The 21,485-nt window shown below is 36.8% G+C and overlaps 1 protein-coding gene across 1 annotated transcript in view; it reads left to right on the top strand.

Moving 5' to 3' along the window:
• malrd1 (MAM and LDL receptor class A domain containing 1) overlaps positions 1 to 21,485 on the top strand; it is a 152,237-nt gene that overhangs the window by 114,524 nt on the left and 16,228 nt on the right. The window contains exons 32-35 of the mRNA XM_066723387.1: positions 7,965 to 8,122; positions 11,029 to 11,230; positions 13,848 to 14,126; positions 17,874 to 17,999. Of these exons, the coding sequence (XP_066579484.1) occupies positions 7,965 to 8,122; positions 11,029 to 11,230; positions 13,848 to 14,126; positions 17,874 to 17,999 (765 nt within the window). The remainder of the gene's footprint in view (positions 1 to 7,964; positions 8,123 to 11,028; positions 11,231 to 13,847; positions 14,127 to 17,873; positions 18,000 to 21,485) is intronic.

Genomic DNA, 21,485 nt, shown 5'->3' with positions numbered 1-21,485 from the left:
TGTATACACTTAGACAAAATACACTTCTGAACAGAACCTTAGAGGAATGCAGTATAAACCATAAAGAGGCAGCCAGTCAAAAAGGACATTTTCATCATCTGAAGTGGAGATCTGCATTAATTGTTAATGCTAATATGGAAAAGCTGGGCTGAGCTTATTTTTCTAGGTAAAATAACTGATAACTGCTGTGTTGTGTATCCCTACAGCAGTGCTGACTTTGACAGCAAGGGCTTTTACCTGGGCTGGGAAAATGTTCACAGAGGGTAGGAGAGCCATAGAGCTGTCAATCTCAGAGCACTTACACAGTGTACTTTGCATGCTGACTCTACCTGCTTCAGCTTTCATGTCACTTCTGATATGAGTGACACTGCATGAAGGCCACTGCATGAAAGCAGCAAAGGTCATGCAATGTTTCGGGGGTCTGTATTAGAAGTAAAGGAGTAAGAAGCATTGTTTAACATCTTTTGGGTGTTTTTCTATTCCACAGCTTGATTCTCCCTCTGATTGGTGTTATTATAAGTATTTATTGCACTTTTAATTGCCCCAATTGTAGCTGCATCCCCACTTTTGGTAATGATGTTTGCTTGCCCTCACTGCACATAGCAGTAATGTGACAAAGCCTGGGTTAAAATCATGATTTCATTCAGCCACTAATAGAAAACTACAAACCTGGACTCGGTAGGGGTTTTATTTTTTTGTAATTTGCTACTTTCTTCAGCTCAGAAATATATCAACTACAGTGAGGGGAAGAAAGTATTTGATCCCCTGCTGATTTTGTACGTTTGCCCACTGACAAAGAAATGATCAGTCTATAATTTTAATGGTAGGTGTATTTTAACAGTGAGAGACAGAATAACATTTTTTTTTTTTAAAAAACGCATTTCAAAAAAGTTATAAATTGATTTGCATGTTAATGAGGGAAATAAGTATTTGACCCCTTCGACTTAGTACTTGGTGGCAAAACCCTTGTTGGCAATCACAGAGGTCAGACGTTTCTTGTAGTTGGCCACCAGGTTTGCACACATCTCAGGAGGGATTTTGTCCCACTCCTCTTTGCAGATCCTCTCCAAGTCATTAAGGTTTCGAGGCTGACGTTTGGCAACTCGAACCTTCAGTTCCCTCCACAGATTTTCTATGGGATTAAGGTCTGGAGACTGGCTAGGCCACTCCAGGACCTTAATGTGCTTCTTCTTGAGCCACTCCTTTGTTGCCTTGGCTGTGTGTTTTGGGTCATTGTCATGCTGGAATACCCATCCACGACCCATTTTCAATGCCCTGGCTGACGAAAGGAGGTTCTCACCCAAGATTTGACGGTACATGGCCCCGTCCATCGTCCCTTTGATTCGGTGCAGTTGTCCTGTCCCCTTAGCAGAAAAACACCCCCAAAGCATAATGTTTCCACCTCCATGTTTGACGGTGGGGATGGTGTTCTTGGGGTGATTCCTCCTCCTCCAAACACGGCGAGTTGAGTTGATGCCAAAGAGCTCGATTTTGGTCTCATCTGACCCCAACACTTTCACCCAGTTCTCCTCTGAATCATTCAGATGTTCATTGGCAAACTTCAGACGGGCCTGTACATGTGCTTTCTTGAGCAGGGGGACCTTGCGGTCGCTGCAGGATTTCAGTCCTTCACGGCGTAGTGTGTTACCAATTGTTTTCTTGGTGACTATGGTCCCAGCTGCCTTGAGATCATTAACAAGATCCTCCCGTGTAGTTCTGGGCTGATTCCTCACCGTTCTCATGATCATTGAAACTCCACGAGGTGAGATCTTGCATGGAGCCCCAGACTGAGGGAGACTGACAGTTATTTTGTGTTTCTTCCATTTGGGAATAATCGCACCAACTGTTGTCACCTTTTCACCAAGCTGCTTGGCGATGGTCTTGTAGCCCATTCCAGCCTTGTGTAGGTCTACCATCTTGTCCCTGACATCCTTGGACAGCTCTTTGGTCTTGGCCATGGTGGAGAATTTGGAATCTGATTGATTGATTACTTCTGTGGACAGGTGTCTTTTATACAGGTAACGAGCTGAGATTAGGAGCACTCCCTTTAAGAGACTGCTCCTAATCTCAGCTCGTTACCTGTATAAAAGACACCTGGGAGCCAGAAATCTTGCTGATTGATAGGGGATCAAATACTTATTTCCCTCATTAACATGCAAATCAATTTATAACTTTTTTGAAATGCGTTTTTCTGGATTTTTTTGTTGTTATTCTGTCTCTCACTGTTAAAATACACCTATGATTAAAATTATAGACTGATCATTTCTTTGTCAGTGGGCAAAATCAGCAGGGGATCAAATACTTTTTTCCCCTCACTGTATGGGTCTGTAGTTTGCTATTAGCGGGTGGGTCAAAGATCTGATTTAATCTGACTAATATGGAATTACTCCTAAAATTACCTCCAATGTGTGGAAATCGTGCACTATATTTTGTACCATGCTCTAGTTTAAATTAAGCTCAGTTACATCAATTGTCAGTCCATCGCAAACCTAAGCATCACTGTGGAAAGTTCATTCGAGCCTGTTTGCATTAGTATGAAGTCCTCTATTACTAAGTTGTCATGTTTATCCTCCTGTTCTGTGTGATGCACTACATTTAAAATGAACAGGGGAGTACTTGTGATTTAATTCCTGTAATTATTGTGGAGACCTTAATCAAGACTTCTCTTGATCATCATCTGCTGACTGTAAATAGGTGCAGTTACCATGGTTGATAATCCAGCCATCCGTTCATACTCAATTATCACTTCATCTGGTATGGGGCTGATTAGATTATTCAGTGTGTTGGATAACTTGTTTTTTAAGTCTACTTTTATACTAGTCCCAGGCAAACCACCTCTGGAATGGTGTAAAAGTCGTAACTAGTTGAACAGTATAAACCATCTGCTAGTTGTGCATTGTTGTGCATTATGCATTGTGTTTATCCTTAGAAAAACCTGTGACTGGAATTGCCAGTATAAGTATTCAACAAGTACAACATCAGTGCAACTACAGAAGAGCAGTTTCTCTCTATATCTCTCTTGCTGAATTTGCAATAATGCAAATCACAATGGTGTTATCAGAGCTTTTAGTGGGTGTAGGGTCCCTTGTTTTCCAAAGGCTTGTGTGATTACCTCGGCCGATTTCTGGCTGGGTCAGCTGCAAAAGCAATTTTACAGATGGCTCATGCAAGGCATTCTACAATAATACAACTCTTGCCCTGCATTCTAGTACTGTACTGGTTTTATCTACCTTTACTGACAAGAGACTGCCAAGCTAAATGTTACTGCACTGCATAAAAAACTTGTCAAGCAATGTCTAACACCTACAAAAACTCTCGTAAGTGGGATTTTCAGTTAAACAGTTAAAATGTATATTTCTTTATTATCCACATTAAGACTATTAATAATTAAAAAAAATGAAAGATTGCATACATGTTTCGAGGCAAAGAGACATCTTCAAGGACCCACATTACTTATAAAGCTTAATAAAACACCTAATACATTATGAAGTGTTTCTGTGGGGCGTATGTAATAAATTTACCGGACTATTCTTTCTATATGCTAATGTAATGTTCTGTTTCCTGGTGAGCCGCGTGTGTGTTGTTTATTTCCACAGATCATTTCAACAGACCTCACAGAGCTTTTCAGTTATTGATTTAGCAAATTGAACAGCCTGTCCCTGTAGTCTAGCTTTCTTTTGCATTAGTTGCACTGAAATGTTTTTGTTTGTTACATGTTTATTATGTTTTTTCTATCATGCATTTTAGTTTTCCTCATATTTCTCATCATTTTGCATTTCCAACATATTACTATGTATTTACTATGTTTCACTACACTTTGTTGGGTCTGTAAACTACTGTAAAAAGTTAAGTAGGACTGAGGAGTACACTGAGTAGTGGATGGTCACATGAGCTGTCATATAGCCAGTGGTGTTAAACAGTTTCAATGATGGGTGGAGAGAGAACATGGGGTAATCACTAAGGTGGAACAGATGAGAGGATACTGTCTGGATTTTATACTGTAGAAAAAGCCTGTAAGGTCACAATAAGGGAAGGTAATTTAATTAATTAAGTGAGAGATATGCAGGCACAGCTGCACAAAGTCCTGATGAAAACATAGAGGTCACCAAAATGCCAACGACAGAAAATGTCATATACCTGACTGGCTCCATACCTGCTGTACTGGATGTGATCCACGGCATCACGCCCCCAAGAACGCACACATTTTCATACTCGTGGCTAAATTGGACATTTTATATTGCAGTTTTTTCAAAGTGAACCAAACTTGTTACCTTCCTTTTACTTTGCCCTCATAAGGACGAGACCTTGTCTTTCTCTTGTAATATCATATAAGTCTCAAATGTCTAAAATGTGGTTAGGGTGTAACTTTTTATCTTTTTCTTTGAAATATTTTGTAATAATTCCCATACTTTTCTCAGTTAACCTGAACAACATTCTGTACGGTTGATCTTGGATGCACTTACTGTGCATATTGATGTACTTCTCATCTGATATCCATTATTGTTATTGTAATGAACTGTACAGTCCATTCCTTTCAAAGGCTTTGTCCTCATTTGTAATTCTTTATAAATCCATGGTATTTTGCCATCAGTAACAAAGACAATGACAAACTTATTTTCTTTTCATTCCGGAGCCTTACTGCATGAAAGTGTATTTGCTTTGGACTTAAAAGTTGCATAAATGCATTTTATGCTTTCTTGACATCAATCAGCAAAGTACAGATATTGATTGAATATCTTCAAATAAGCAGGTTTATAGACACTGTAATCTGTATGCATTTGTTTGTAGTTTGCCTATCTTTAGTTTTTCTTCCTGGCTGAATGTTTTAATCAACCTTGAACAGACACAAACTCAAAAAGAACAAATTGATATAGTAAAGGAATTATTTCACGAATCCGATTTCTGTACTTTGCTGTGATCTTTGAATAAAGGTTTTCATAACACCAAAAACATTAATATAGGTATCGCAGAATTTTAACCCTATTTGCCACCGAAAGGACTTGTCGATCTTACATACTTTGGAGAGCATAGTTGACCTTAATTTAAGTTTTTGCAAAATCGATTGTTCTGTGACGTTCAATGTACAGAGGTGTGACAAATTAAAGGAATAACCAACATAAAGTGTCTCACTAAGGTGTTGGGCACCACGAGCCACCAGAACAGCTTCAGTGCTCTTGGCACAGATTTTACGAGTCTCTGGACTCTACTGGAGGGATGAACACCATTCTTCCAAAGGATATTCCTTCATTTGGTGTTTTGATGATGGTGGTGGAGAGCGCTGTCTAACATGTCGGTCCAAAATCTCCCATAGGATTTCAGCTGGGTTGAGATCTGGTGACTGCGAAGGTCATAGCATATGATTCACATCATTGGAGATTATGGACTTGGAGATTATGAAGACCAATTACCATTCCAACAATCCAGCTGTCTTCTGAATAAATAAATAAATACATACATACATACATACATACATACATACATACATACATACATACATAAATACAATATAGAAAATGAAAACTAGTTTTGGATCCTAAATTATTTTAACTTGATACAGCACAAATGGATTCACAAACATTTTCAGAAAAAAAAAACAATAGATTAAAGCACAGAGATATGTCTTTGGGTTGGTAATTTAATACTAGAAAACATGGGTGACAGTATAAAGAAAAAAACATATTATTACTACAAATAATTATTATAATCCACACCCAGGGGAAGCACTAAGAGAACTCATCCACAACTATATTACACTGTGAGATTTGAATGTAGCTCCCCATAATTTTGGATGCTGTCCTAGGCAACAGTGAGTCTCTACACTGTGGAATCTGGACCACTCCCAGGACACTTGATGACTGCATATCTTCTTTATAAAGGGCTCATAATTTTTCATGCTGTTTTTTTTTTTTTCTTATTTTCTTTATGATCGGTTGCCTATTTTCCATTATGCATACATGATTTTGAACTTTGTGATTCAATGTGAAGTTGTTAAACTGGAGCCATGTAACAAAATACGAAGATTATAAATGTCTACAGTTACAGCAATCTTTTTTTTTTTTTTTTTTTTTTTTTTCCTTTCACCAGCAGTGGAAAATGTATTTTCTGTATACCCGACACTGTCTTGGTTCCCACAGATAACACCCTGTAAGTTGTCCTCTTGTGAGTTGCACCCTATGGATATGTATAGTAACCATTAACTGAACTTAACGATGTGCTAAAACTAATGACATGGAAATAGCTATAGACAATAATGGAAGAAAAGTGTACACCTTTAAAATGGAACAAATCCACCTCTTCATGTATTGTCTAATGGTATATATTTGTATGTATTTTAGTAACTCCCCATATATTACTACACATCTGTAATTGATCTAGAATGTGTACCTCTTTGTGCCAAACCTAGGTTAAGCAATAGGATTTATATTCATATTTAAATTATTTTTTTATCATCTGAACTGCTGGTTTGTCGGAATGGAAATTGACTTTGAAATTGAAATCTCCTGGTTTTGGACATCATGGACAAAATTATAGTATGGAACACATTTTATACCTAGATTAAAGTCATACTAGGAACAAATGTAATTTAGATTGATTGACATTCACTGTTGTACTAATATTCATATTTCATATTAAACATTATTATAAATCTGTGTTATAAATAGCAATTCATTATATCAACAGCAAAGCTGTAATAAAACATTTCCTGTCTAAACTCTGATTCAATTCTGTCCTGATTATTTGCTTAGTTCATTGATAGGTTAAATTGCACTTAAAAGTAATAATTCATTATTGTAAGATATATGTATTTATAGTGCAGTATTTCATGTGCTACAAATTTCAAAGAAAGATCTCGCCAAGGAGCATTTCTCTGAAGGATTAACTTTTTTGAGAGGGGAGTTTTGCTATGAGTTTCATGAACTAAATGTATAAAATAATGAATACAGTGAAATCATCTCCCAATTGAGATACTGTAATTTGCAGAAGTGGGTCTAATTTTAGGGTTGTTAGCTTTACTTCAAAAGAGATTTGAAATGTAGCCATCGTGAAAGATAAAAGTTTCTGTTGCTGTATAGAACAGACTTATTGGAATCCTAGGAGACTATCAAGTGAGAAATGATTCAAAGAAAGAACAGAATGTGTATATAATATTTTTTGTCTGTATGAAATTATTTTTGTTTTGCTGGAAAGCAATCTGAGAACAATATATTTTAATAAAAAAATAAACAAATTATTCTTGATGCGCCTAATTAACAACACCTTGTTAGCCATCATAAAGTTAACTGACATCATTATCTGAAAATGATGTATATAGTCACAAGAGATAAAAAAAAGACCTACAGTGGTCCATTAAAATTCATGACTTTTGAAACTGTGGAAAGACTTGAAAATGGCTGTCCATAAGCAAACCCCAAGAAACGTGAAAGAGTTTGAGTACATCTGCCAAGAAGAATGGGCAGAAATTGCACCAAACCTGTGTGTAACATTGGTAGAGACTTACACAAAAAGACTTGTGGCTGTACTTGCTGCCAGAGGTGCTTCCACCAAACATTGAGCTGATGGGTCTTCAGTCTTCAGTTTTAGCATTCAAGTTTTGAAAAAATAGTTTTAAAAATGTGTATGCATCATTTTGTCATTTCACAGAAATATGACAACATAGGAGGGGTCTGAATAGTTTTCCAAGGCGCTCTATATTAGTTCCTGTAAAAAGTTTCATATCAGACAGTTGTCTTAATCAAGGTTACTAACGAGCAGTATCTGATATAACTATTGTATAACTCAGTAACTATTTATAAACCTCATGGTGTTGAAGGCATGGCTTTAGATGAGGTCAGTTGATTAATATAACATTGATTTTCTTCTTAATATATCATGTATATGGTGTCTTTCAAACTATAAAGAACATATTCATTAATCACTGTATTACAAATGAACTTTTCAATATGTTTATATCTTTATTTCCAAAGCTGGAGATGGGAAATACCTCTATGTGAGTTCTGCTGTCCAAAGAGAAGGAGACATTGCAATAGTTACAACCAGTGAACCCTACCCAGCAAGCATCGGAGTGTGTCATCTCCGCTTCTGGTACTACATGTATGGCTCCCGACACATGGGAACGCTGAAGGTAAGAACTACTTTTAAAACCCGGGTTCGGTTTTGTGGTTATGAGAGTACAGGATAACTGACCGATCTCAGCTTTAGCCTTGAGTTCTCCATACCAATGTAGTGTACAGAAAGGGGCTCAGAGTTCATCACTGACAACATCTAGTCCAGGGGTATTCCATTATTTTGTGTCAAGGTCCACATTTCTTGGTCAAGGTATAGTCAAGGTCCAGACATCGGGGGGACCTTCAAATGTCCCTTTCCAACACAGACACACAATTCTGTGAATTAGTAATTTACCCTGTTGCTTATATTTTGTACATTATTTTAACAAAGTACAAAATTAAATGTTTAAATAAATGTATATATTAGTATTAAAATGGTTTCAGACCACTTAACTTTTAATTTGTTAAAGATTATTGTAGTCTTATAGATAAACAATAGAAACTTTGAAGCATTTTGTGTCTTATTAGATTCAAGTATTTACCATTTCCCCTTTGTCCCACTGTGCACTGCACAAAATTAGTGTTGAAAAATTAGGGCAAAGACGACTGAGTAATTCAGGGCAGGGGGTTTGGGTGTCCTCCCCCATAAGATTTTGACAACTGGAGACCTGAAATGCGTGATTCTGAGTCATTTCGAAGTCAAAAAGCATAGCTCAAAATCTCCATGAAATCAGGCAGATTTGGAATCAAACATATCTTTGCTTCACAACCATCACCGGCGAAAAATCCCATATCAACCAACATTATATATGCAAACTAGACACAGATTCTGGTCCTTGTCAATCACAGATCTGTTTCGGTGGGTCTCTGTGATTGAAATGAGTGAGGATGGACAACTCCTGATTTGTGCGCCTCATAGAAATACGCATCTGCATTGGAAATAATTTCTTTCCACCCTTGATGTAGGAGTTTCTAGGTGAACAGTGCTATGGCACTGTGAACCCCCCGGTCATGTGAATGCACTTTTATATTCAGCGAGGTTGACGTATGTCCACATGACAAACGATGCACATTTTAGCTGTTTATAGGAATCGGGAAAACCGAATACCTGTTTTTGTTTTGTTTTGTTTTTTTGACAAGTACAAAATGCCGCTCTTGCCCCAGTCCAGAGTGTGTACAGAGACGCCGAACAGGGAATCTGCGAGCAACCAACTCACTCACTCACTAACTAACACCAGCTCTATACAGGACATCCATATTAATACATAACATCCTATTGGCTCATAACCAGGAATTGCTGCGACTAGGTTCCACACTATAATACTATAACAAGCACTGAGTGCACTGAGTTCTCCGTAACATTACATAAAAAAAATATATATATATATATATATATATATATATATATATATATATATATATGATAAAAAGTTAATTAAAATAAAATTATTCTCGTGGTCCAGTCAAAAGCGTCTGGCAGTCCGGATTCGGCCCGCAGGCCGCCTATTGACTACCCCTGATCTAGGCCTTGTGGTGAAGCAGATGAAACACTATAGGAATTATGAGAATTTAACTAAAAGCATTGGAGAAGTTTTATAAAATCTTCCTTCAGGGACGGGTATTTCCAGTCCTCAAGGGCAGCAGGGGTTTCTGGTTTTATGTTCACCTTAGGTCCTAATTACTTTATTGAAGTCAATATGAGGAAAATAAGTTAAATAGTGTGTTTATTCCAGGTATGAATTAGATGTGGATGGAAAGGTACCTATACAACCTACAGGAACCTAACCCTAAGGAATGGAATGGCCCACCCCTACCGTAGTTAGACCAGACTAGATTTAACATATAAGACAACCAAAAAAAGCAATTTGATTAGTTTATAACAGGTTGAAGGTGTTGGCTACAGTGCTAGATGGAAGCACACATATGAAGATTGCATACAGCACATCTAGCAGAGGAGGCTGAAAAATTGAAGACTTGCATCAACCTTTTATCAATTAACTGCTTTATAATTCACATTTTAGAGCATATATTGGTTATTCATTTGTAACTTTTGTAGTGATTGAGATTATTCACTTCATGTTAGTCAGCATGATTTAAGTTAAAGGGCTACCAGTCTCATGCTGGTCAAATTTAAGGCAGCTATGAAGCAACATAACATTTTCAATGTGAGCACTAACCTATCCACTTTAGGATTGTATTTCTCACAGTCCACATAAATATGCACAGTATAAGCCAAATGACATCTTTGACACTGACCACCAGCAATCTGACTCCTGCAGGCGAGTTCTGACACGCAGCCTACACTGAGAAATTTTTTTTTTCAGATACTCGTGATTATTATTATGGTAATCAAAAATCTACTGAGAGATGGACAGTGATCTCAAGTCCCAGCAATGAACAGCTTGCTTCAGGGGAAAGAAGTTTAAAACAAGAATACGAAATAATATTTATCGAAAGAGATCAGTTGGTAGTATGTAAAGTTATGCATCTCATAGTTATTAATAGTCATAATACTGTCTATGTCTAAAACAGATATGAATGATTTATTTATTTTGAAAAAGTAGTGCTAAACTGAAGCAAAACAATTCATTATGCCCTGATTGAAGTGATTAACTTAAAAAGTCCAGATTTTAAGGACTTTTAAGTTTGTTTATTTCTCAGCACTCTGTTGGCAGAACAGAAGATGTCTTTAGAAATACTGAAGGTTTCTGTTGTGTTGGTCCCTAATCAAACACGAAGCTGTTTTTAATTGAAATAGTCACTTCATTTGCTTGCATAATTTAAATAACTTGTCAGCTAATACACCAGAGAATCCGATGTTGATCGATCATGTTTAATGCCTCTTAGTAAATCCAGTTCAAACAATTATTTAATGCAGCTCCGATTTTATAACGGGAAAGGAAATGGGAAGATGAGCCTTCTGGGTGAAGTATTGAGGTCTTTCCTTTTTATTAAGTTAATTTCTGTGTTTTATTCTTGATAGGTCTATACTGTTGGAGAGAGTGGTATAAATCTGCTAATGTGGTCGGCGACTGGTAACCAAGGGAATAAGTGGAACTATGCGAATGTGATCATTTCCAACAACAAGCCTTTTACAGTGGCCTTTGAAGCAGAGGTTGGCGGAGACAGCTGGACTGATATTGCACTGGATGATATTTCATTTACCTCCGAATGTGTAGTTGGAGGTACTGTAATTAATCTTATCAGCTGGATTTTTGTAAGTGTTGTGTGTGTGTGTGTGTGTTGATGTATTTTACTCCTGTTCCCCTAAAACGAGGCAATTTTGCCTGAACTCTGCTGTGAAATGCTAGACTCTGGCGTTGCAGCACGATATCAATTCTCTGTGGAATCTGGCCAGGTTTGAAAGCAGGAAAAGCAATTACATTTGTATACTGTTTTCTCTACCATTCTCACATTTAATCCATTCAGCATTGTCACTCTGTCATCCCTGCTGTTGTTCAAAGTGCAACCAAAAAAATAAATCTATTTAAATCAATTAGTCTGAAAAGAAAAAAACAACAACACAAGGAACCATTTTCTCTCAAATCAAATTACAGGGTGATTTTAGTGCAATACTAAATTTTCTTTCAATCCTAAGTTTAAAATGTGGTTGTTTTTGGTAGCCATTGCCTTGTTGGTATTGTGCATCTACATATTACTGACAAAAAACAGAAAATGGAAATAGAGAAATATAAAAAATAACTAGCAGAAATAATTGTACACCCTTGAAACTCTCTAATTCCGATGTGCCTATTTAAATATAATGTGTAGAGAACCATGCATTTTGTTTAAAACTATAAATAATATATTCATTGTTTTCTTTCAATTACATTGCACCGAACTGTAGACCAGGGATGCAGTCTTCATTTCTGAAGAACTTCAGTGTCTGTAGTATTGGCTCCAACTCAATTTCTAGACACATAATTGATCAAATTACATGATTATCTGGATGAATTTAACACCAGATATACAGTACTTTGAAAAAAGTATTCAGACCCTTCCTATGGTGTCCCATTTTATGAAGTTACAAAATGCATACAAGTTGTATTGAACTTAATATATTTTATTCAAAATGTGAATGCTAAAACTGAAGACTTGTAAGGGTAAGATAAGTTACAGTAAATGTCAAAAAAAATATATATATGTTGATTGCAGACCCGTCAACTCAATATTTGGTGGAAGCACCTTTGGCAGCAATTACAGCCGCAAGTCTTTACCAACTTGGCACACCAGCTTGGTGCAATATTTTCCCATTCTTTTTGGCAGATTTACTCAAGCTCTTTCACGTTGCTTGGGGATCACTTATTGGTTGAGCCTTTGCTTTAAATTAATTACCTGACCAAGGAACCTCCCAGAGACAGGTTTTTTATTCTGAAATCATGGGAACCACTATTACTGCACACAGACAGAGGCCACTGAACTAATTGTGTGGCTTGTTAAGATCATGTTGTGCACCTGAACTAATTTAGGTTTGCTAGACCAAAAGGTTTTGAATACTTATGCAATCATGACTTTTCCATTTTTATTTCATATTCATTATCTTTTAACTTATTTTTCTTTTTTGCTTTGTATGTGTGGATTTGTATATAAAACATTTGATTTCCTACTTCAAAGTGTCATGACTTTAAAGCAACACAATGAGAAAACTGTGAGAGGGTCTGAATACTTTTGCAAGTATCTGTGGGTACTATAGCTTGACTCAGCAGCATATTTTAAGCTATGAACTACAAAAAAAATGGAAAATAAATATCTTAAATAGGGCAAAATAAAAAGATAATACAAATAATGTATTAATCCAATTAGATTAAAAACCAGAAGACACTGTAACCTTCCAGGAAATCTGCTAATCTGTGTCTGTGAAACCAGCCCTAAAAGTTTCACAAATTGCAGATCACAAAGTGAAAACTCAGAGCTTTGAAGACATGATGCAAGAGTTCATAATATTGGCAAGGGAATGTTTGGACCCAGTTTTCCCATACCTAATTTAAACTGCTGTTATAAAAAAATAGACAGAAAAAAAAACATCAATACTTAAACATTCATGCTTATATATATATATATATATATATATATATATAGTCCTAGAGGGTCAGATCCTCCAGGTTTTGTGGGTCTTTTTTATGCAGCATATACTAATTTTATAATTACTACCAATTAATTGAGTAATTTGTGGAAATAAATTAAATTACGTTTTCCGGGCCTCAAGGAATAGACTTGTATGCCTGTGTTGAAAACAAAACTGTTAATCTGTATTTATTCAGACCCTCTTTGTACAATTTAAAATAAGCCAAGGAATGGTGGCCATGCAAAAGCCCTGATTTCCCTCAAGAGCCATCAATGAATGTGAAAAAAATAGCACAGAAGAATTTTAAATGCTTCATCTTATCCAAAAGTTTTGTGTTGCTTTTTGCTTATTGGAAAGGATTGTTAGTGCTCTTCAGGATTCACAAACAAATAGATTTGACTCCTTCTGACAAATTGTTTGGTGTGCTTTAAAAACTATTATATATAAAAATCAACAACTAAGGAATAGTTTATTGCATTATACAGTTGTGGTTAGAAGCATTCACACCCTTCATATGAAAAACATATGGTTTAGTGATTAATTTTGCTTAGTAAACATTGTTTTCAACAGTATAACCTATTTATCAATTTTATAGTTCCATAATTCCAAGCAGTTGGACTGAGATAAGATGGAGTATTCTTCTTGCTTCCTGCTTCTTCTAACACCAATCCTTATATTCAATCATATTCTTTAGAGCTGAGACAACTAACAACATGTGTTTTGTTTTTCACATAAAGGGCCAATAACCCCTCAGCCTCCAACCTGCAGCTCCCTGCAGTTCCAGTGCCTTCACGTGTCCGAGTGTATTGCACAGAGCTGGCAGTGTGACGGAGAGGCCGACTGCATAGACGGGTCAGACGAGGAGTCCTGTCCGACTAAAGTCCCTGGCACAGTGCCTCCCCAGGAGATATGTCACGACAACCAGTTCCAGTGCATCCACAAGCAGTGCATTGCCTCTCTGCTCAGGTGTGACGGGGTTCAAGATTGTCCTCAGGGTGAAGATGAATTTAGCTGCCGTAAGTTGTTTATTATTATTATTAGCATTATGACTGTTGAAGTTGAAGGCAATTTAAATAAAGATCAATTGCCTCTAAACCATTACAGCATTTGTGCTAGAAATCACTGTTTTTGTTCTACAGTCGCAAATGTGTTGTGTAGCTTCAGTATGATGCAGTTGTGAATGAACAACAATGCAACACTTTACAGAAGATGTGAAGTATTATTTTTTTATTTTTGAACACATTTCAGAAGTAATGGTCAAGTGTTGTTTTTTTTTTGCATGATCTCCTTATATAAACCCCTTCACACTCTCTTTCACTACAATTGGACATACATTTGATACTATCAAACATGAGGCTTTGCAAGAGTTTAGATTAACAATCTGGGAAGTGTTGCATATGTTATTGGGAGAATAATAACTATTGCTGTCAATCTAACAGATGGTGTGAAATATTTGTGTGTTTGGTGTTCATAACGTATTCCCCTTCTGGCTTAGCCATTTGTTCAAACAGTGAGAGAGAGGGAACATGTAGTTTGTAGTCCATTTCCACTGTAAGGGTTGCTTTTCGAGTCACTTGGATCTCAAATGAACACTGTTTGATAACCAGTTATGCAATGAAAAAATCAACCAATTAGTGAGGATTAAGACCAAACTGTTTTAGCTGTTTTAATGACTGCATGCTACAAAACAATGTGCAACATATGAACGCTTTAACTCAACAGCTCAGTTGTTTGTGATGCTAATAATCCCAGGTCTTGAACATTCAAAGCAGTTCATTTATTATTATTATTGTGTTAGGCTGAAAAAGGTTGTGTCCTTAACTTATGGCACAAATGTAACTTTTATTGCTTGGACGCTCCAGCAGATTTCAAAGCCGAATTTGTGTTATGTGTTTTGAGATCAAGTTCTCGTCTTTGCTCTCTAATTTCTTTCTCTGAAGCTGTGGAAGATAAACCGCATTGCACTGATGTATGTGTGACAGCCGGAGCCAAAAAAGACTCACGGAAATGTCTTTCAAAACCTGAGATGAAAGATGGGAAGTTTAATGGACGGCTTCTTTCATGAATGGCTGAATTTTACTTTATAAAAATGCCTTACATCACATTTATGAGTCCTAGAACACTTAAGGCGAAATCCCCACGGGACCACTGATGGGATTCTCAAGTGAAGCCGAGTCCACGATGCGTGGCAGCTGCAGCCATTTAGAGATCGACCACACCGCACAACACTCTCGCTGTGGAAACTACAGGGTTTTTTATGAGTTAGGATGGGGTTAGGAGAGAAATACTGTCAGGCTCTCACCAGGCTCCAGCAATTCTGAGTGCTGAGCAAAGAAAAACAAAATGCTATTAACAGCGTTTGGATGACATTTGAATGTCGGAGAATTCTATCCATCTACAATAAGCTACACAACTGCAAGATATGTTTAATCTCTGGTTCATTGATGTGTAACCCTATACTGCAACAAGAGCCACACACAGCAAGTCATACATTCATTATTCTGTACTATTGATTGTAATACCAGTCTACTACATAATTGTAGATGGAGTAGAGCCCTCCCAGACTGTATGGTTTTATGTGCTCTGGTATATTTTGCAAGATTGTCTTCAAACTGAGTTATGCCAAGGGAGGAGTATATGTTGTGTGTTTTGGCCTCCTCTCCATAGAAATCGAAATTAAATCACAAAAGAACATTCTTTGAAATTAATGTAAGCTGTAAATTTGTCTTGGTCTTCAACACACCCTTTACAATGGCAGCCCCAATTGACTGCCCATTTCAGTGCTGTTCAATACTCACCACTTTAATAAGTGAGGACTGTACTTTGCTTGCTTTGAGGCTTCTTGTTTCTACCCAATGGAACCACCACCATAAAATACAGTCTTCAGTTGGTGAGGGTTGGTTGGGTTGAAGATGTTTTTTTTTTCATCCCGTCTTGTGTTACATAATGTATATTTAATTTCTTTCTTCATCTTTTTATTACTATCATTAGTTGAATCATGTTTTCTTTTAATGCCCTACTAATCTGGAGTCTGGTTAATCAACTGGGTAGAGCACCATGAACCCTCAACTAACATAGGCTTCTATCAGAAATAGTGCAGCCCAGTCATCCACTTTCATGCACACAAACTGCAGAGTCACAGCATCACGGGCCGGACCACAGCAGGTTTCACTGTAAAAACTGCAAGTTCACAAGTACCTAAAAAGTCACAAGAGTCTCTGTTGTGTGGAAACTCTGGGCCACCCAGCCCTGGCAGCATTCAGCTTGTTGTTTGACACACTGTAAGGAATTCCCAGAAGAGTCACAGTTGGTTATGACATTGCCCAGATGTCAGAAATATAGGACTCAATCTGTGCTCTAAGCCGAGCCACTCTGGAATCCCTTGTCAATGTATTTCTTTATGTATTTCTGTACCATGGAAAGCTGTCAACTGCAGAATTCCCCCATCTCTCAAATTTCCCTTATCAGCCTAGATTTCAAAGCTAACTGTGTTTAAATCCAATAGGCTTTATCTAGTTAGTATTTAAGTCACATGACAGCTTTGACCTGCTATTCAAACATACAGTGGGGATTTAATATGTACCATATGTAGTGCTCTAGGATTATTGAATAGACATTTTTTAATGCTAAGGTCAAGAGAAATATTGAGGCATCTGGCTCTTGCAAATATACAAAACAGAAGTTCAATATTTTTTCCCCTTAAATGGTATTTCTCTTCTATGAGTTTCTCCTTTTTCTGTCTGATCAAAAGGAATAAGCAGAGTTCTCAAAATATGTGCTGACTTCTAAGTTCCAATAAGGAAAGGTTTGACTTTCTTTGGGAAAATATCATTACAAGAAACATCTTGAGTCTTTAATGGTATTTGCTCATTAGATGTATTCCTTTTTTAACCTGGTAAAATGCCGAAAATAAATCATTATGCCTTCTAGTGTGAGTGGGATCAAATCTGATGGTGAATTATACAGTACTAATAATGTTCTTACGAATTGCGTTTTCATAGTTCCTTTTCAGATAATATCCCAGGGCACTATCAGAATAGCACGCACATAATTACATTGGAAAATAACAGCCACTGCTCCAGTTTCAATACCTACTGCATGCTACGGCGATCAAGCACAGAAATCCTTTAAGTGGATTTACAGGAAGATGAAAACACAATCTTCTAAAGCGGGTTAAAGCACGTTCCAGAATAATTCTCAGGCCATATCTCTGAAATACCAGGAAAGTTAGAGTCAATTAGTCATATCTCTCTTTCAGGTCAGCCAGCTAAGACATAAGGATGAGTACTTCATAGATCTCAAAGTGCTAACATGGTGGTGTACAAGCTGTGATTGAATAAAGCACAACACTGAAGACTAATAAATGTTAGTGCAGCCAACTTGTGATGGTCTTGTTTCCTATTTTATGGCTTAGAGAAACGTTTATTAATCATTGGCATTGCATCTTTACCCCAAGGAATAAGGAAACGATTGTATTGTAAAGCAATTGTCTTCTTTCAAATGTTGTTTACCCAAGTTGTTCACAAAAATGTTTTGCTAGTACAACTCAGTTGCATTTTGTTTGTGATATGTGTGTGTGTGCGTGTGTGTGTGTTTATATAGATTTATTTTTTGGTTTGTTGATTAGGATACTTCAAAAAGCAAAGTTGCTGATTAATACATCGGCATGATTGCAAACACGAAGTGTGTGCAAAGGTAGGTACTTTGTTCCATTGTGTTGCTGTCATGTATTGTGTCTTTACTGTTGTGTTTGCTCCCTGCAGCCATGAAGCTTTGTCTCAATGGCTCTCTGCTGTGTGAAGACACCGGAAGTTGTATTCCTGTCTCCCAGCGCTGCGATGGCTCTGTGAACTGCGCCCTGTTCCAGCCCGATGAATCCAGCTGCTTTGGTGAGAGCAAGCTCAGTTTCAACTAGTTATTACTAATGGTATAACTAGTATTCAGTTTTTTTTTTTCTATCCCAAAAGCCCTTTTATCTTTCTTAAATCTAAAGGCTGGGGCGTCATTATGGCCCCCAAATGGCCATTAAAGTGTGTTCCCCAGTATAAGTGTGAAATAAATAGACTTTAAGGAAGAGGGGGGTCTCGAAAGGCTCATATGCTTCCTCCCCCACCCCCCAAGCATTTCATAAAGTTACCCAACAGGACCACCAGCTCAGCCCCCCAGCTAGATTGTATGTTAAGAAGCTCCTGCTTGATTTCTTTGCTTCCATTAACCCAATATTTTGGTTAAGAGATGGCCCTTATTCACAGCAAATGCTAAACAACATCTGTGGTCTGAGCATTTGCTTTACACAAAAAGTAAATAATTAAGTAATCTGGAAAAAAGCAACTGGGATCAAACTGGCACAATCCTCAGTGTAAAGTACCTGATGTATTAATCAATGTGTTATGCTGATGTTATGTCATCACACTTCTTCTTTAGCTAGGCAGCCATTATAACAGTTTAATGAGTGTGCTTCTCTTATTTCTCTGTCCCTAAGGGAAATACAATTCTAAACAGAAAGAAAACAATACTTTCTCAAATAGTAAAACAACTGTTTCACTACACCTGTTTTCGATGTTTAACTCACCAAGTGTATTTAAATAGCTTTGCATATGACCGACACATTGTAAAGAAAAACCCCACTGTCTTGTCAGTGTAGATACTCCAGCGGTTGCCGAATGGGATGTCACAGAATAATTAGATAGAGAGAATTTCCATGTATTTTTCCTGGAGCTATTGTACAATAAGACTCTTTACAATCTGACAGAGACAGGCTGCTTCGAAGAGCATATAAATGTGTTGGCAGCACTTTCCCTCACTAGAGTCCGCCTTCATGTTATCAGTCAGATCTTTAGATGTTCTTTAAGTTACTTTAAGTGAAACACACCTTAACATGTAATGGGATGCAATATAAACATGGATTTAGGATTAAAATGCCACTTCTCTGGGTCTGTACACAATCCATGCCTTTTAGGAGTGTTGAGTTACATTGTTGATTATACATTTTTTGTCAGCTTCAAGCCATAGGACATTTTCATAGAACTTAAAAGAAGCATACAACCTCAATATGTAAAGTAAAGGCTGCAGTTGGCTTTGCCATAGACTTACTGAGGCAAGGTAGTTGATGTGTGTTGGTCATGAGTACAAAATTAGTCTGCTGTGACACTGACCACTGTACTTTCTCACTAACATTTTGTTTTTAAATTGATTATTTGGTCAAGGATCAAATATTCATTCATTTGATTATTGCTGCACAAGGTCTAGCCCTCTATATATGCTTTTCTCCCAATGTTAGAAATTTACAGTGCTGAAGTGTGAAGATTGAGAAAAAAAAAATGTATCTTTACTACAGAGATTAATTATGTTTTTTGCAAACGCAGCCTGCACAAAATTAATTAAAAACTAAAGCTCAATTCAGCATCACTTGGAACTGTGTTGGCAGTTATTATCTTCTTGGAAATGTGAATTTCTGCCCAATCAGCCTCTTCTTGGATTGTATTAAATTCTGCAATATTTATGCTGAATATGATTCAGTTTTGTGAAGAGGACCAGCAACAAACTTTACCATTCTACCATTTACTGCTTTCTATTGATTACATGTGTAACATTTCAATTATCTACCTTGCCGATCTGATTGTATTTTGTTATTACATAATAATAGTATGCTCCAAAACATCTTCAAAATGCCACAGTGCCATTATGCTGTGTCAGTACAGTCTCCTATGCTTAAGGGCCCAAAGCTAATCTTGCAAATGACGTGATGAACTGATCTACTGTACAGACTGGTACTGACACATTCTTGAAGAATTGTCATGTGCCCACTTTATTGTCCGTGTAGAAATCTTTCTAGTTGTGGTATTGTGTTTGACCTTTTAAGTAGTTGAGGAAAGCTAAAATACCTTTCAGATTTAGAGCAGCATACTAGTATAAATAGGATGGATTTAGTTGCTGCAATTAAAATGTAAATTTGTCTTGAGTAATTGTAATTGTTTGTCTAAAATCTGCTCAACATTTCCACCTGTGATTTTGGCAAACCAATTGGATGCTGCATGTTTGTTTTAATTTATGTAGCATGTACCCAATAAAACAGAGGTATAGCACATAGGATTAGTAAATCATCTCAGATGCAACTGTCACTTAACCGATGTATATATATATATATATATATATATATATATATATATATATATATATATATATATATATACACTCACCTAAAGGATTATTAGGAACACCTGTTCAATTTCTCATTAATGCAATTATCTAACCAACCAATCACATGGCAGTTGCTTCAATGCATTTAGGGGTGTGGTCCTGGTCAAGACAATCTCCTGAACTCCAAACTGAATGTCTGAATGGGAAAGAAAGGTGATTTAAGCAATTTTGAGCAATTTATGACCACCATGTACCCATCCTCTGATGGCTACTTCCAGCAGGATAATGCACCATGTCACAAAGGTCGAATCATTTCAAATTGGTTTCTTGAACATGACAATGAGTTCACTGTACTAAACTGGCCCCCACAGTCACCAGATCTCAACCCAATAGAGCATCTTTGGGATGTGGTGGAACGGGAGCTTCGTGCCCTGGATGTGCATCCCACAAATCTCCATCAACTGCAAGATGCTATCCTATCAATATGGGCCAACATTTCTAAAGAATGCTTTCAGCACCTTGTTGAATCAATGCCACGTAGAATTAAGGCAGTTCTGAAGGCGAAAGGGGGTCAAACACAGTATTAGTATGGTGTTCCTAATAATCCTTTAGGTGAATGTATATATATATATATATATTATTCTTGAGAGGAAAGCTACACCCTCACAATAAATTAATACATACATAATATATATACGATTATTATTGATTTACTGGAGATAAACAATGACTTGTCCATGTTTAAGATGGCAGGGAACACAGAATTAGCCTACAATAGATGAATAGTGATACATGTATGTTATTAGCCTTGATTCTTTATTTCAGTTGCAGTGGTATTCAGTGTAGTACTGCTGTAATGCCAGGTATAAATATTAATGTCTTTAAAGCTCATATTAAGATCCTGTCCTGTCTCAAAGGGCCCTGATGACCTTTGACCCTTACACTCACCCAACAATCAGCTATATTGGGCATTCATATATTCCATGGTGCTACGTATTATTTTGTGCCAGTTATACATATTTGTGTTAAACACGGTAATACTAATATTATATAGCTTCTTCAACTGATGTGTACAAGGGGTTGAAATCATAATAATCAAAATGTTATATCATGTTTTGGGCAAAATTATTCACATTTTTAATACACCAGAAATATACATTTTATATTGTAAACACGCACACACACATACATCTTTAGTACAGGATACAAATTGAAGCTCTGCATTTTTATAAAAA

This window comes from Amia ocellicauda, chromosome 2 (assembly GCF_036373705.1).
Source record: "Amia ocellicauda isolate fAmiCal2 chromosome 2, fAmiCal2.hap1, whole genome shotgun sequence".
NCBI classification, from domain to species: Eukaryota; Metazoa; Chordata; class Actinopteri; order Amiiformes; family Amiidae; genus Amia; species Amia ocellicauda.
The sequence above is the reverse complement of the archived record's forward strand: the minus strand, read 5'-3'. Positions and strand labels throughout refer to the sequence as shown.